General features: G+C 45.3%; 1 protein-coding gene across 12 annotated transcripts in view; it reads left to right on the top strand.

The window, feature by feature from the left end:
• SVIL (supervillin) overlaps window positions 1–14,553 on the top strand; it is a 211,250-nt gene extending 196,697 nt beyond the window's left edge. For all 12 annotated transcript variants that reach the window (XM_068235704.1, XM_068235695.1, XM_068235699.1 and 9 more), the window contains 7 exons: window positions 126–333; window positions 2,859–2,992; window positions 6,797–6,952; window positions 9,581–9,724; window positions 10,427–10,548; window positions 11,494–11,649; window positions 14,032–14,553. In XM_068235704.1, coding sequence (XP_068091805.1) covers window positions 126–333; window positions 2,859–2,992; window positions 6,797–6,952; window positions 9,581–9,724; window positions 10,427–10,548; window positions 11,494–11,649; window positions 14,032–14,118 — 1,007 coding nt within the window. In that variant the 3' untranslated portion in view covers window positions 14,119–14,553. The remainder of the gene's footprint in view (window positions 1–125; window positions 334–2,858; window positions 2,993–6,796; window positions 6,953–9,580; window positions 9,725–10,426; window positions 10,549–11,493; window positions 11,650–14,031) is intronic.
• Window positions 14,554–16,723: the final 2,170 nt, after the last annotated feature.

Here is a 16,723-nt window from a genome sequence, read left to right as displayed (position 1 = left end):
CTGTAATAACCACACTGGTATGGATATTCCGCTTGCATCAGAGATTTGTATGATTTACCTTACCTGATTACATGTACCCCCCAATATGTCCCCTGTGTCACCTGGTCTGTGCTGTTTCTCTGCAGGTGACTGGAGGTTGTACTGTATACGTGGAGAGGTTCCGGTGGAGGGGAACCTCATTGAAGTGGCTTGTCACTGTAGTAGCCTGAGATCCCGGACGTCTATGATCCTTCTCAATGTAAATAAAGCTATCATCTATCTCTGGCACGGTTGTAAAGCACAAAGCCACACGAAGGAAGTGGGCAGAACGGCAGCCAACAAGATAAAAGAAGAGTGAGTATGAGGCTGAACAATGTCACACGATGAGCTGCGGACTTCCCCAGGCACACCTCTATTAAAGCAGACCGGAACTCAGAACTAGGGATGATCAGTGAGATGCTAATTCTTCGGAGCTGATGCAATTTTTTTATGCAAATATATGCAGTTTGGAAATGGACCAATCAATTTAACCCAGGTTTAAATTGATTGGTCCATTCTCAAACTGCATATATTTGCATTAAAAATTGCATCAACTCGGAAGAATTTGCAAATCTCTGATCATCCCTACTCTGAACTTCATCTCCGTTCTAAAAGATAACAGCATAACAAATAACCTTAAAAGAGAAACATTTCTTTGTTAGAGCTGATACAAATCCTGCAATCATTCTGTAGTCTGTCTACTTCCTGCTTTCATGGAAGCAGACATATTGTTAACATCCTGTGTTTACAAATGAGCTCTCCTGCCGTGGCAGTCAGCTGACACAGCTCGGGGATCAAATTACAATTGTGTTTAGTCACAGATGAGGGGGAATTAGACAGGCTAAACTCTCTTAATATATACAGGGTGCATTTCTCTCTGTTTTCCTTCTGTCCAGTGCAAGAGTTCAGGTCCATTTTTAAAGTAAATCTATACATTGCAAAGTGAAAAGTTAAAAAAAATAGAAGAGAAAAATGATTGATATTCTCCATGTAATTTGTTCATATTGTTTGCTCCACATTCAGCCTGCATGTAATCATCTTTACTACTGGCAGACATGAAAAAAAGCAACAAATGCCATTATAACCATACCCGCTATCCATGTAATAGGCTGCATATGCACCGAGGGAGATACTGGGTGCTTGTCAGTCAGAAAAGGCTGTTATTTCCCACAATCCAACAAGGTCCACAGACAGGAAACTGTGGGAGGGATTTCACCACAATACCAGCCATACAGATGTCCCTGATGAGCTATTTGAGAAAATGTATACATTTCTCCTGGGAAAAGGGGGTATCGGCTACTGATTGGGGTGAAGTTAAATCTTTGGTTATAGTTCCTCTTGAAAATTGCCTCCAGTATATAACACTGTAAGGCTTTCTACTGATGGAGGATAATTAGGAAATGGCCAGATGTAAACTTGCACAGTAAACATGGAGCATATGATGGTCATTTTCATAACCAGTTACTTTAGTGCCCGGTAGCACAATCTCACCTTGTGGCAAAGGTTGGGAGTTTGAGTAACTGCATCTGGTTGCTTAGCGTCGCATTGCCACGTACCCCAAGCAGCAGAAGCCTAGGACAAAGTCTATGCATGGAAGTCCCCACCTAGCCCTATTCCACTTCAATGTGGCAGAGTTTTCTGGGCGAATACAGCGCTCACACCAATATTGCCATTCAAAATACATAAGTTCCTATGCCTTAATAGTTACAGCCAATATACACAATGTATAATAAAGCATAAAGGCAAAAAAAAAATCTAATTGTAATATGGAAGGTGTTAAAAGTCCTCCCCCAAATGGGAACAAAAATTCATATAATCAAGCAGAGAAAACAATCCTAAAAATGCTGGGTTCAGATGCACTATGGTCCATTTGTAAAGATCAACCTTTTCCTTGTATATAATATGCAGTCTAGTGACCAGAACTTCCTACACCTTCACCTTTATACTCAGTGAAAGGCTCACTCACCAGCAGTGCTGGGCTATGATTACAGTAGCCAGCATGTGCATATTGGGCATTTAGCAGGCTCCATTCCCCTTTAAAGTGAACCAGAGACGAAACACCCTCATGTATTTTACCATATATATCAGTGGGAACATTAGAGAAAACGCCTACCTTGCTTTCTGTTTCATTCTGCACTGCACAGCTTGCTTCTAATCAGCCCTGATAAAATCCCCGACTTAGCATTCAGTCTGCTTTACTCAGGAATATTTATAGCTCAGTCTGTGTTCTCTTATGTCTTTTCAAGTCCAAGCCTGCCCCCTGCTGGCTCTGCTCAGGAATTATTACAGCTGAGTCATTATAGCAAAGCCAGACTGAATGCTCAGTCGGGGATTTTATCAGGTCTGATAAGAAACAAGTTGTGCAGTGCAGAATGAAACAGAAAGCAGGGTAGGTGTTTTCTCTAATGTTCCCACTGATCTAATTGGTAAAATACATGAGGGTGCTTCGTCTCTGCTTCACTTTAAAGTGACACTGAAGCGAAAATCATCTTACAACATAGTGATTTCTATATGCAATACAGATAAGAATTAGAGCATTAGTAGCAAAGAAATTATTTTAATGTTTCCAGTACAGGAAGGGATAAGAAACTTCAGTTATCTATTCAAAAGAGCTTCTCTGGGCTCTCTGACCAAACTTTGATTGGCTACAGTGCTGTTTTCTGGAACACTTATACATCAAAGAAACTAATTATTGCTAATTTACTATCATGGGCAATAAAACTATGAGGCTGAACTAGGGCTAGTGAAGGTAATGTGTGCAGTTTCCTATTGGATATTAAGGAGTTGACAGAGTGACCCAAATGGAAGCGAGAATTCAACTTTGTGGTTTTCTCTTGTAGATGTCCATTAGAAGCTGGGTTGCATAGCAGCAGCAAGGTGACGATATATGAATGTGATGAGGGCTCCGAGCCTCTAGGATTCTGGGAAGCTCTCGGTAGAAGAGATCGCAAAGCCTATGACTGCATGTTACAAGGTAACTTACTCCCTCTCCCTGGGGCAGACCTCAGATCACTCCCTCTCACTGGGGCAGACCTCAGATCACTCCCTCTCACTGGGGCAGACCTCAGATCACTCCCTCTCACTGGGGCAGACCTCAGATCACTCCCTCCCTGGGGCAGACCTCAGATAACTCTCTCCCTGGGGCAGACCTCAGATAACTCTCTCCCTGGGGCAGACCTCAGATAACTCTCTCCCTGGGGCAGACCTCAGATAACTCTCTCCCTGGGGCAGACCTCAGATAACTCTCTCCCTGGGGCAGACCTCAGATAACTCTCTCCCTGGGGCAGACCTCGGGTAACTCTCTCCCTGGGGCAGACCTCGGGTAACTCTCTCCCTGGGGCAGACCTCGGGTAACTCTCTCCCTGGGGCAGACCTCGGGTAACTCTCTCCCTGGGGCAGACCTCAGGTAACTCTCTCCCTGGGGCAGACCTCGGGTACCTCTCTCCCTGGGGCAGACCTCGGGTCACTCTCTCTCCCTGGGGCAGACCTCGGGTCACTCTCTCTCACTGGGGCAGACCTCGGGTCACTCTCTCTCACTGGGGCAGACCTCGGGTCACTCTCTCTCACTGGGGCAGACCTCGGGTCACTCTCTCTCACTGGGGCAGACCTCGGGTCACTCTCTCTCACTGGGGCAGACCTCGGGTCACTCTCTCTCACTGGGGCAGACCTCGGGTCACTCTCTCTCACTGGGGCAGACCTCGGGTCACTCTCTCTCACTGGGGCAGACCTCGGGTCACTCTCTCTCACTGGGGCAGACCTCGGGTCACTCTCTCTCACTGGGGCAGACCTCGGGTCACTCTCTCTCACTGGGGCAGACCTCGGGTCACTCTCTCTCACTGGGGCAGACCTCGGGTCACTCTCTCTCACTGGGGCAGACCTCGGGTCACTCTCTCTCACTGGGGCAGACCTCGGGTCACTCTCTCTCACTGGGGCAGACCTCGGGTCACTCTCTCTCACTGGGGCAGACCTCGGGTCACTCTCTCTCACTGGGGCAGACCTCGGGTCACTCTCTCTCACTGGGGCAGACCTCGGGTCACTCTCTCTCACTGGGGCAGACCTCGGGTCACTCTCTCTCACTGGGGCAGACCTCGGGTCACTCTCTCTCACTGGGGCAGACCTCGGGTCACTCTCTCTCACTGGGGCAGACCTCGGGTCACTCTCTCTCACTGGGGCAGACCTCGGGTCACTCTCTCTCACTGGGGAAGACCTCGGGTCACTCCCTCTCACTGGGGCAGACCTCGGGTCACTCCCTCTCACTGGGGCAGACCTCGGGTCACTCCCTCTCACTGGGGCAGACCTCGGGTCACTCCCTCTCACTGGGGCAGACCTCGGGTCACTCCCTCTCACTGGGGCAGACCTCGGGTCACTCCCTCTCACTGGGGCAGACCTCGGGTCACTCCCTCTCACTGGGGCAGACCTCGGGTCACTCCCTCTCACTGGGGCAGACCTCGGGTCACTCTCTCTCACTGGGGCAGACCTCGGGTCACTCCCTCTCACTGGGGCAGACCTCGGGTCACTCTCTCTCACTGGGGCAGACCTCGGGTCACTCCCTCTCACTGGGGCAGACCTCGGGTCACCTCGGGTCCCTCAGAGCCATTAAATTTGGCCCATGAGTGGTTTCCCCACTTTGCATTATGTGTGGCCCACTCTAGACCACCAGGGAAGCTATATTGGAGGTGAAGCCCTAGATCACAAGGGAAGCCATATGGGGGAGGGAGGGGGAAGCACTAAACACTTAAAATCTTTACAGGGGAGGTTTGGGGCCTCAAGACACCAGGGAACTGTATATTTGTTTTGAATAAGGAAAGCCCTCTTGGGACACTTAAAGCGGAATGGAACCCAGCATTTTTTACTTTGCTCTAATAGATTTACAGCATATTATATACAACCAGCATTTTTTTACTAGAACTGCATTCAAAGGGTTAACAGACTTTAGAAGCTTCCCTTCCAGCAGAGCTGGCAGCTTCCAAACTTTACATAATGTTATCTTGTGTTTAATTGTATCAAGTGAGAAAATAAACAAAGCCTTCTCTCACACTGCCAGGTCCTCTGAACAAAGTCAGACAAGCATAAATGCTTTCTGATGCTTTCTGATTAAGTTAGAGGATGAATAAAGCAGTTATAAATAAAATGCAAAGTCAGCTCTCAGAGTAAAATAAGTGTACGTCAGGAACGTATAATTTCTAAATGAATAATACTTGTGCACAAAAGCAAATATTTTATTTATTTATTGTATTTATAAAGCGCCAACATATTACGCAGCGCTGCTAACCGTATGGCATATGAAAAGTAGGAAAACATGTTTTTATTGAATATTATGTCAGGGTTTTATACCGCTTTAAACGTAGGACCATAGTTAGATTTTCCCCTCTGCTCCAGCTCCAACCATAAGAACTTCTTGAAACAAGCAAATGTTAACGAAAAGTTGCACGAAAGGTTCGTAAACTGTGTTTCACTTTGCTCTGGTGTCTTACTAGTCACATAGCCAATGCAGCAGAGAGTTTACATATTATTTGATCACTAACTGTAGGAGATAAGACAGCAAATGCAACAGAGACTTTCTCTGTGCAGGATTCATTAACTGTAAGCAGAGGCAAATTTTACTCACCTGTGTGAGAACCTTTTGTTTAAACTGGATAGAACATGCACATGCTATGGACAGCTTCTAGCATCGGAACTTGTTATACAGATGGCAATACTATGGTATATAGGCAAGCAGAATAACTGCATTGCAGGGAAACCGATTTCCATTGTAGTTTGTTGCAGACTGTAATTCTGCTTTAACCCTACGACTGCTTTGGATTGATAAAATAAGCTACATAGTGCTAAATCAAGAGAAAAGCTGAAGCGTGCACCTTCCGTCACATAGATTTATTATCCTCAAAAAGTGACAGCCAGTATATCAAGGAAACAGCCGATCGTGACACTTCAATACATGGTACAGTTCAATGTGCAAAACCGTGGTGTACTACACCTCTTACATGACCATGGAGGCAGGCTCAGCAATACTGGAGGTGGGTGCGGGCACTAGATGGTGGGGCGACGGACGTTTCGCGTCTGATCGACGCTTGGTCACGCGTACCACTAAAATGAGCTACATGCCTGTGCCAGCTATTTTGGGACACTGTTCTTTAGATGTTTCTGAGTGTTTGCCTCCTTTTGTCACGGACGTCTAAAGGCGTGTCTTTGTATATACTATATAGGAGAGAACAGAGGCGCCAATAGGATAAAAGGGGGTTTTAAAGGAGCTTAAAAGCCAACAATTTGGTAAATATTACACTATTGGGGCTCTTGGTGTTCCTCTGTTTATCTCCTTTGTATACACTACTTCTGAACGCACACTTGCAGATATCGGCGACATATGGATGTAAACATTCAGGAACGCCTAAAGACGTTTGCGTCATGCAAGTTAGTTTTTTACTGAAAATCTTTTTTTAGACGTCCGTGGCATAAGGCGACAAAAATTCCATAAAGTCTAAAGACATTGGCAGTCTTAGGGTTAAAGCTGTATGTGAAAATTGGTCAGTGATTGGCCAATTTAAAATTGGATGAGTGTATGCTTCTTAAGACGACAGGGATTTTGTAAGGAGTCTGAATCTTTCCTGAAAGGAAAAATAAGCAGATAAGTTATTGTATACTGTATCTCTTTGACAATCCAGTACCATAAATGAAATGTTTTAGACATTTGACGTAGAACAAATGTGTCAGATACCAGACTAAACTGCTGAGTTCTATGCACAGACCTTGGGAAATGCAGCAATTTGTTTTCTTTTGACAGATCCTGGGAAGTTCAACTTTACGCCACGATTGTTTAATCTCAGTAGTTCCTCTGGTGAATTCACAGCTGCTGAATATATGTATCCATCCAGACTGCCAAGTGTAGTGAACTCCATGCCGTTCCTGCAAGAGGACCTGTACACAGCCTCGCAACCAGGCAAGTGTTCCAGATCGCATGCACTTGGCAGTGGTGGTGATTGTGTTTTTTATGCATTTATGTAGCATTGACATTTGCCACAGAGTTTATAATAGCGGAGTCCAAGGTCGGTTAGCACACCAATTGTAAAGTCAGAAGTATTTATTCACATCATAAGCCAACAGGTAGATTGACAATTGTTTTGGGGCCACAGACGGTCCCCTTCATCAGATGTGCATAGTCTGCTTTTTCTGATGAAGGGGACCCTCCGTGGCACCGAAACAATTGTCATTCTGTGTTGGCTTATGATGTGAAGAATAAATACTTCTGAATTTACAGTTAGGGTGCTAACCGACCTTGGAATCTGCTATTATGTATCGGGTGTGGCTTGACACCCAGGTCATGCACTCACTCACTCAAGCGGCAAGGTGTCACTCCAAACCTTCTACCTAACAGAGTTTATAATAGACTACATCTAATAACCCATCATTGACTGTCCCTTACAGTGTCCCACAGTCGACTCAAACAGTGATCTGCCTGGCGGAGCGGCTTGGTGGTTCACTGGCCAAGTTCTTCTCACCCATCCTGTCCGCTTTGTGATCACCTTCATTCTTCTACTTTGTACATCGCCACGGAATATGCTGGCGCTTTATAAATCAATAATAATGCAATGCTTTGTCAGCCCTCTTACCACACCCTCTTCCCACCACATAGCAAAACGCCTGTACGGTCTAAATCATGCACTGCCACCCAGGGGCGTAACTAGAAATCACTGGCCCTCTCCTGCAAAACTTTGAATGGGGCCCCCTCCCCCTACACCCTGAATAGGGACTGTCAACGAATCAAAGTTTTGTAGGCAAAGATTTGTAATCAGTGGCTGAGGAGATGCAGTCATTAGAACAATTGTGCAGAGAGCAGAAAGATTTTTCTCTCCTTGCCCTTAGTTGTCATTCTCTCAGTACGGGGCTCCCTGTGGCTTCTGGGCCCCCCTGCGGCTGCATCCCTTGCAGGGTCTGTTACGCCCCTGCTGCCACCCGAGTGTTTGAGTCCTGAGCTATGCCGGGGATTGAAAAAAAATGTATGTATACCTGGAACTTCCACCAGCCCCCTTCGGCCCGATCGCTTCCTCGCAACCGTCCTCCGCCTTCTGGTTCCTCCATAAGGGCTCCCCAAGTTTGGCCAGTCGCAGCTTACTGCGCATGCCCATCGCGCCCAGCCGCACTGCGCATGCACTGACTAGCCAAACTTACGGGAGCCCTACAGAAGAACCAGAAGGCAAAGGACAGCGGGAAGGAAACGATCAGGCCCAAGGGGGCTGGAGGAAGCCCCAGGTATGTATACGTTTTTTTCAATCCCCCCCCCCCCGTCTCGTGTACACTTTAAGGCTGGCCATACATGCATCAATTTTGGCCATATATGCTAAGCACACACATAACTAGGTTGTGTTCCTTTTTTTCCTCTCTGCCTGAAATAGTTAAACATCAGTTATACAAGTGACAGTTTCTGTCCAGGTCGGGACTGGGTCAGACTATAGCCATAACCTTCACTGATAAGGACTTACAGCCAACACTTTCCTGGCAGATAATCGCTTCTGAGAGTAGGGAAGAGATTAAAAGGGTCAATAGTTCTTAGATTTTAGCTCCTGCGTACGTCAATGCATGTGAATGAAACAGTAAAAACTTGAAAAGTAGATTTAAAGAAAAAATATAACTGCGGCATCTAAAAAAGTATTTTTATGGATAGATGCAATTGTTTATGTAATCTGTTTATTTCACCTCGTGTTTTCTGAAAGCATGTTGGAAAATCTCCATGTGAGAGAGGCGGGGTAGGTAGATGGGGTGGGGGTTGATTTCTGGTGAAACCTATTGTTTGAGCTTCCTACATGGCTTATGATTATTATTATTATTTATTGGACTTGTACCTTTCTGCAAGATGGTCATTCTCAAAGCGTAATAAATGGGAATTTTCCCCAGGGTTTTAGCCAGAATTGTCTGCATTTATCTATCTTGGATGGTGTATTTCGGGGTGGTGGTACCCCTCCTTTTCTCATGGCTCCCTGTATAAGACTAAAACATTTTTGTGGCCTGAAGAATCTGGGTTCTTAACGTAGTCACCCTACCACAGTGCAGGGTATATTTGGGGAGGGGAGACGATAACTTACCTTAACTCTGTCATCTACCCGTGTGGATTTGCCCAAATTACTTAAAACGCCCTGCGGATAATGTACTGGCTGGGAATGCAGTGCTAGTCAATGTGCTACCAAGGTACTGGACTGGTACGATGTTGTGAAAATGTTCCTATCCGATATGTAAGGCTAGGGTCACAGTGGGCATTGTGTTTCCTGTGGCAGCCGGAACACAATGGATCGGGAAAGTGCCACCATTGCATCACATACAGTCAATGAAACGGTTTGCTTCATGGTTACTGTTAATGATGCCACATGCCGTTCTGCCGTACTGTGAACATTGCATAGGTGGTGCATTGCAGTGCGGCAAGCCACGTTGTGCCACCCCACTGTGATCATAGCCTCAGGGTGAAGAAGATTATAATATAAAAGTCTTATTTTCCATCTGATATCTCTATAAAGGACAAGATGTACTACATTTGCTTTGCTATTTACCCGTGTTGTCCTCTTTCTCTCTTCTGCAGCTCTGTTCCTCGTTGACAACCATCACGAGGTTTACCTCTGGCAAGGATGGTGGCCGGAGGAAAACGAAATAACTGGTTCCGCCCGGATGCGATGGGATTCGGATAGGAAGTGTGCAATGGAGACAGTGTTACAGTATTGTAAAGGTAAGCAGTTTACTTCGCCTTTTTCAAAGAAAGACTTTTAGCTTTGTATTCAGAAACTTCATTAGATTGATTCAAATATTTGCACTAGTTATAACCAAAAATACGTCTTTGTATTGAACCTCTTGCAATCTTCTGCAAGAGATCAATCCAGAGAGGGAGTGTCTCCTCATACTATGAGCTTGCTAGCCAGAGAGGAGATTAGTGATGATCTCATGAGTGTGCAGCTGCTATTCATGGACCAATGAGAAGGGTGAATGTGTCTCAACCTGGTTAGACACGCCCACCCTTCTCATTGGTTCATGAATAGCAGTATTTACTTGGAATGAAGTGTACAAAAGTAACGTCATGGAGTTAACGGATCACTCGCAGTACTTGAGTGATCGGATGGCATAGTTCACATACGCTGCATTTTATTTGTGGTGGGAGAGCGCATATTGCACACACGGACAAAGTTTCGGAGTAGAGCATACGTGCGTTGAGTAGAAGATGTACCGGTCTGACATCCAGTGTGTGTGGTGTTGTCCACAATAGTTAGATCTTTGTAGGAATACAATATTTGGCCTCATTTTGCATGTGTGCATTTGGGATTTGCGGTTGCTACTTACAGACGGTCTTCTTTTTGTTTGCTTTTTGGTTCTAAAGAGAAAAATAAAATCGATTTCATTTCTAATATACCATTTTTTGTCAATATTTTGATTTTAGGAAAGAATAGTAAAAAGCCTCCCAAATCCTACCTAATTCATGCTGGCCTGGAGCCGCTGACCTTCACCAACATGTTCCCCAGCTGGGAGCACCGGGAGGACATCGCCCAGATCACAGAGAAGGTGACTTTCAATATACAAACGTACAGGATGATCCTTTGCGTACTTGCGTGCCTTCTTCTGCAATTTCTATATACAGGCTTTGTTGGTTTACTGTATGACCCAACTTGGGCTTCAGTTTTAACCCCGTGCATAATGAATAGTCTCTAGAGAGTTGGGCGCTTAGATAAATCTATTGTTTAACCACTTCAGGACCATAGTCTTACACCCCCCTAGTGACCAGGCTGTTTTACACTAATTAGGCCACTGCAGCTTTAAGGGCTCGCTGCAGGGCCATACAACTCGGCACACAAGTGTACCCTCACCCTTTTCTGCCCACCAACAAAGTTTCTGTTGGGGGTTCTGATCCCTCCTGTCATGTTTATTTATTTTTGTATAAATATTTCTTTTTTTTTTAATTTTTTTTTTATGCCTGCCCTCCCTCCCCCTGCTACCCAATTTTTTTTTATGCCCTCCCTCCCTCCCCCTGCTACCCAATTATTTTTTATGCCCGCTCTCCCTGCTACCCAATGACTATCCTAGGCTCTAGCCTATGGAAGCTGATCGCTTTTGTGCTGCCAGAGGGGGCAGCCGAGTGACACAGCTGTCCCCGTATAGCGCTGCATTAGATCGCAGTGCTGTACATTGTAAATAGTCTCCTAGTGGCGATCGCCGCTGGGAACTGATGGCTGAGCGGAGTTCCGTTATTCAAGCTGAGATGCGCTCGTGATCTCCTGCAAAACCCCTTCCCAGGACTTTCTGTCAATTGCCGTTAGGTGGCCCTGGGGCTTCCGCCACGTTCACACCCATTGGTGATGTGTGGACATTTAGAGGTTAAACATAATTTGCATGGGCGGCTCATCACCCCCTCCATGGAAAGGCTGCCTCTATTGCCTTAGAAAACAGTATTTTTATGTAGCTGCCAGTATTCCATTGTCAAACTTTTTTTTTTCTCTCTCCCATTTACAGGATGCTGACGTCTCCAATCAGATCATCCTGGTGGAGGACGTCTTGGCCAAACTTTGTAAACGGATCTACCCCTTGACGGAACTCTTGGCTCGGCCCCTCCCGGAAGGAGTGGATCCATTACACCTTGAGATTTACCTGTCCGATACGGATTTCGAGGTAGGAAACATTGTATTCCATACATCATGGACTGCTTTACTGACGGTGAAAAGAGGTTTTTATAGAAAATGTCCTATTAGTAGTACCATCTACGGGTAACCTGCCTCACTGTAAATTAAAGGATTGTAATTGTAAAAGCACTTGGAGAGAGTTCAAGAGGTTGACCACAGAGGGAAAGAGAGTTCTTGTGCCTTGAGGTCTTGGTGGAGATGGCCCGAAACCTACGGCCTGATGGGATATCCTCTATGGAATAATTCAATGCTTTCCCTAAAAAGAAGTGATCGTTTCAATGATTGCTCTGTGTCGATGGAAAGAAATTTTGTAATCGGCGTAGTGACCAATTCTATCGTGTTGTCAAATTAGTACAATCTGATCATTCAAACAGCATGACCATGGACGGCCACCTTTAGCAACAGCCCACATTGTTGTAATACTCCTTCTTCCATCTCTTTCCGATCGCTGCTCAAGGCATTGGGAACCACTGTACAAACACACTAGATTATCAGAAGAGGCGGTCCTTATTAACTGCCTCGGCCAAGTTTCATCTAGCGTGTGTATCTAGTATTATGGTAGGGAACATAGATTGTGGGCTCTGTGAAGGACAGATAGTGATACAAGTTATTCAGTAAAATAAAAGTTTGCTTTCTTAAAACAGAAAGAATTTGCGATAATTCAGGTTGGAGTGAGCTTGAGATGTCTCCCATAATGCATCACTGCTGAATATATGCAAATTAACCATTGTACCCTTAGAAGCTAAACACACCTCCAGAACCGCTGGAATGCAATGATGTGTCAGCTTGTTAATTTGTACAGAGCCATAATAATCCAACATGCATACAGACTGTTTCGGATTGTTCCTCATCAGTGCATGGCATGGATTAATTTGGCTCTATGCAGTAGGGCTTGCAAGTTATTCAGTGTAATCTCTATAAAGGGGTCTAGAATGGGTCAGCAATACTAGAAAATCTTAACATTTAAAATATATGTTAACATTTACAAATAAGTACGTTTATTTCAGGGTAAAATGAGCCATAAATTACTTTTCTCCTATGTTGCTGTCACTTACAGTAAGTAGAGTTGGGCGAACTGTTAGCTGAACTTCAGCCGAACTGTTCGGCTGCCCAACCTGTCATGTCGCTGTGGCTCTTACTACTTCCGGGTCGCAATGACCCGGAGTAGTACGTCTGCGCTGGCCCGGCGGAGCGCGTCCTAGATCGCGCTCCCGTTGCCGGGCACTCTCTGCGCATTTGTGTGACGTCATGAGTGACGTCACACACATGCGCAGAGAGTGCCCGGCAACGGGAGCGCGATCTAGGACGCGCTCCGCCGGGCCAGCGCAGACGTACTACTCCGGGTCATTGCGACCCGGAAGTAGTAAGAGCCACAGCGACATGACAGGTTGGGCAGCCGAACAGTTCGGCTGCAGTTCAACTAACAGTTCGCCCAACTCTAACAGTAAGTAGTAGAATTCTGACATTACCAACTGGTTTTGGGCTGGTCCATCTCTCCATAGAGGATTCTCAGCATGGCCTTTATTCTTTTTAAAGACCCTGAAAAAGATTTATACATAGATGCTGGCCAGTCTCCCTGCTCACCGTACGCTTTTTTCGACAGTTGGACGGAGCAACTGCCATTCACTAAGTGCTTTTGAAAATAAAGAAAACCCTGAGAAACCCCCCATGAGGAGATGGGCTAGTCCAAAACCTGTTGGTTCTGTCAGATTTCTACTACTTACTGTAAATGACAGCAACACAGGAGAAAAGTAATTTATGGCAAATTTTACTCTGAAAGAAACCTACTTCCTATTTCTATTGGTTTACTTTTACTTTACATTTTAAGATTTTCTAGACAGAGGTCCTTTAAAGAGGAATTTTTGCGAAAAGGAAAAAAAATGAATCAATACATTGCATACTTAGAAGTAAAAAAATAGGCGAGATTAAGAAATGATTGATATTCGCTATGTAATTTGTTCATGTTGTTTGATCTACAATCAGCCTGTGCAGTCATCATCTTTACTACTGGCAGACATGAAAACACTAGACCGCACCAACTGCCATTCTCTATAACCCCACCCACTAACAATGCTATAGGCTAAAAGGTTGGGGTTCTTTTTATACATAAACACATGGACAAAGGGAGATACTGGTTGCTTGTCAGTTGGAAACAGCCGTATTCCCCACAATGCAACAAGGCTCCTACAGTGTGTTGTCAGGACCTAGGTCTTGACATCACACTGTGGGAGGGGTTTTTTGTTTGAGAAAAGGAAAAGCTTTCTCATGGGGAAGTGGGTATCTGCTACTGATTGGGATGAAATTCAATTCTTGGTTACAGTTTCTCTTTAAATGCATCACAATAGTAATCATGACATTCTGTTTTTTGCAGATTGCGTTAGAGATGACCAGAGAGGAATACAGTATTCTGCCATCTTGGAAACAAGTCAACGTTAAAAAGGCCAAAGGACTTTTCTGAAAAGGAAGTAAAACATTTCCCTCCAGACCTTCCTTGCAGGTCTGTTGGAATGCCTGAGATATCCTGCCGGCCTCCAGCCGCCTCTCCACTAAAGAACACTGCTGCGTTTTGCACCTGTTGTCATGACATCTCTACGCGTTTCCTGTACTGTATTGTATAACCTAGCGCCTGTATGTCCAGGACTGCATACAAAGGGCTTTACCCCACTTCACGTGTGACGACTGAAGATCACGCTGCCTGTCGGCCCTTGTGTGTCCGAGACGTGTTCAGAAACTCTCTCTCTGCCGTGCACTTAAACTACATGCAGATATTCCCTGGCTGCAAACCTATCGGTTCTCGATAAGTGATATTTTGTAAATGTCTCTGTCCGGTCCCATAGATTGTATTTATGTAAACACTGTGTATTTAACTATGCAATATAACCACTGTGTAAGATTTGTGTGTTATGGCACAAACTGTCCAGTACCAATGCCACTCGTGCAGACATCTGGTACCCTGAGGCCATGCATATGCACACGCATCTGTTATTCTGTCCTACAAAACCGTATGGGCCACGTGGACATTCTGCTCACCACTGTGCCCTCTAGTGGTGCAAGAGTGAAATTGCAGCCAGCTGTCCCATTTTATAATGGTTCTGCCTCCCTGTGTGCAAAGATTACCTTGTATTACTACTTTGTTCCAGAATGTCAGGTGACCCGCAAGGCTTTCCTGAGCAGAAGCACTGCTAGAATGACTTCACTTTTTTTTTTTTGTTTCTTTTTCTTTCTTTGACTTCCGTGCTTATGTGTCAGACTGAAAGGGTTCCTATTACTGTGTATAGTGCCTTGTTTTTGTTTTGTTTTTTTGTTTTATTTTGTTTTTCCTTTTTTTTTTTTGTGTACAGTTTATATACAGGAAAAAAATAGTCTGCATTTTGGAAGCAGTTATTAAAGCTTCAGTATTTGTACTTTACTAGAAAACATCTCAAGTTTCTAATACCTGATGTAAACTTTAAACATGTATTTTGTGATATAAGAATATGGATTAAAAAAAAAATGCTTCAGATTCCTCTGTGGATAACTTCCTGCAGCAGCGCTGATCTTGTAGAATGTAGGTTTGTTGTGTTCCCCAAAAAAACGGGCGGCCAGAAATAGCCGCTAGCAGAATATCTGTACATTTACTGATATACTCTTTCAGTGCTGATGATAGTAAAACATCGATAAAATATACGGATATTTTACTACCGCTTAACCTAGCTCTATTCTCACACTGAATCCTCCCTCTACTGATGCTTCCTCCCCCTCCACACACACACACACACACACGTATTTGATGTACAATGAGCCCTGTAAGTGCCTGGTGCAAAGCGTAGCAGATGGATAAAAGCGCAGATATGTCAATGGCAGTTCATGCATATGTCAGCAATCCGTAATTTGTGCAAGGTGGACATAACACATGAGAGTCCAGAATCTCCCTCAGTCGCAGGGGAACAACAGCAGATGTATATTTGATGCACAGTCGGTCATGCAGGTATCAGATGCAAAGCATGGCAGAATACACAGATATGCCAATGGCGATTCATGCATGTGTCAGCAAGCCATAGTTACCATCCTGGTATCCAAGTATTGGAACTGTATGGAAGTTCAGCGGCTCCTGAGGTGCACTCCGGAGAGGATTAATGGCTGTCGTAGAGGCCTGACATGTTTCACCGCCTCTCGCGGCTTTTTCAAAGGCGGACAGCAACACATACAAATGTGCACGCCATAATGGCGTTTAAATCCACCGCCGTGTGTGCCGCGGACCCGCCCAACCCCGCCCACGCACCCGCCCACGTCCACCAATGAGCGTCAGGGACGCACCGAGCGGCCAAACGTCGCAAGGTATGCCCACCAACGCACAGCGAGGACGCGCGAGACCAGCCTGCTGGAACGCAAATGCGCACCAACGTGCCAACCAGGAAGCGCATAACGCGACCCGGGAGGCGGATAGCAGGCGAGACCCAGGGCGGGGCGGAGGCAGGGAGGGGAGGGACAGAGACCCAAACCGCAGCAGAGTTCACATAATTCAAAATCCCCACAGTAACAGGTGACTAAATGGTCGAAACAGAAAAGCATATATCCATGTGTCAGGGACATTCAGCTACATAAGTCCCACACTGGACATATTTATTATTACATACATATAACTAGCTAAGTGATATAGGGGCTTGGAGGTCCAGTAGTCGTGGCTCAAGGTAGATGATTCACCATGGCAACAGGACCATGGATGCCCATAGCATCCAGACCACAGCCCCTATAAAGACAAAAACAAAAGAACCAAAAAGCAAAAGATCTCTAAATATATGAAGTCTGGGCGAGAGGAGCAATAATCAAAACAATATAATAATGATAGTACTGCACACTAGGGCCCGCCCCTAGCAAGCCCAATATATGCACAGTCAACTACATGTCACAGGGGGAGAGAGTAAAGAAAATGCCCACAGAGGGGCTGTGATCTGAGACTCTGTAACAAAATTTTGAGCCTTATTTCTTCTACCCTATAGGTTCCTATACCTGTTCTTATGTGCTCTGGCATACTGCAGCCTTTTCTAGTTGCACTGTCTCTGTAATAAATCTTATCATCTTTC

This window comes from Hyperolius riggenbachi, chromosome 5 (assembly GCF_040937935.1).
Source record: "Hyperolius riggenbachi isolate aHypRig1 chromosome 5, aHypRig1.pri, whole genome shotgun sequence".
In the NCBI taxonomy this organism is placed as follows: domain Eukaryota; kingdom Metazoa; phylum Chordata; class Amphibia; order Anura; family Hyperoliidae; genus Hyperolius; species Hyperolius riggenbachi.
This window is presented reverse-complemented; position numbering and strand designations above follow the sequence as displayed.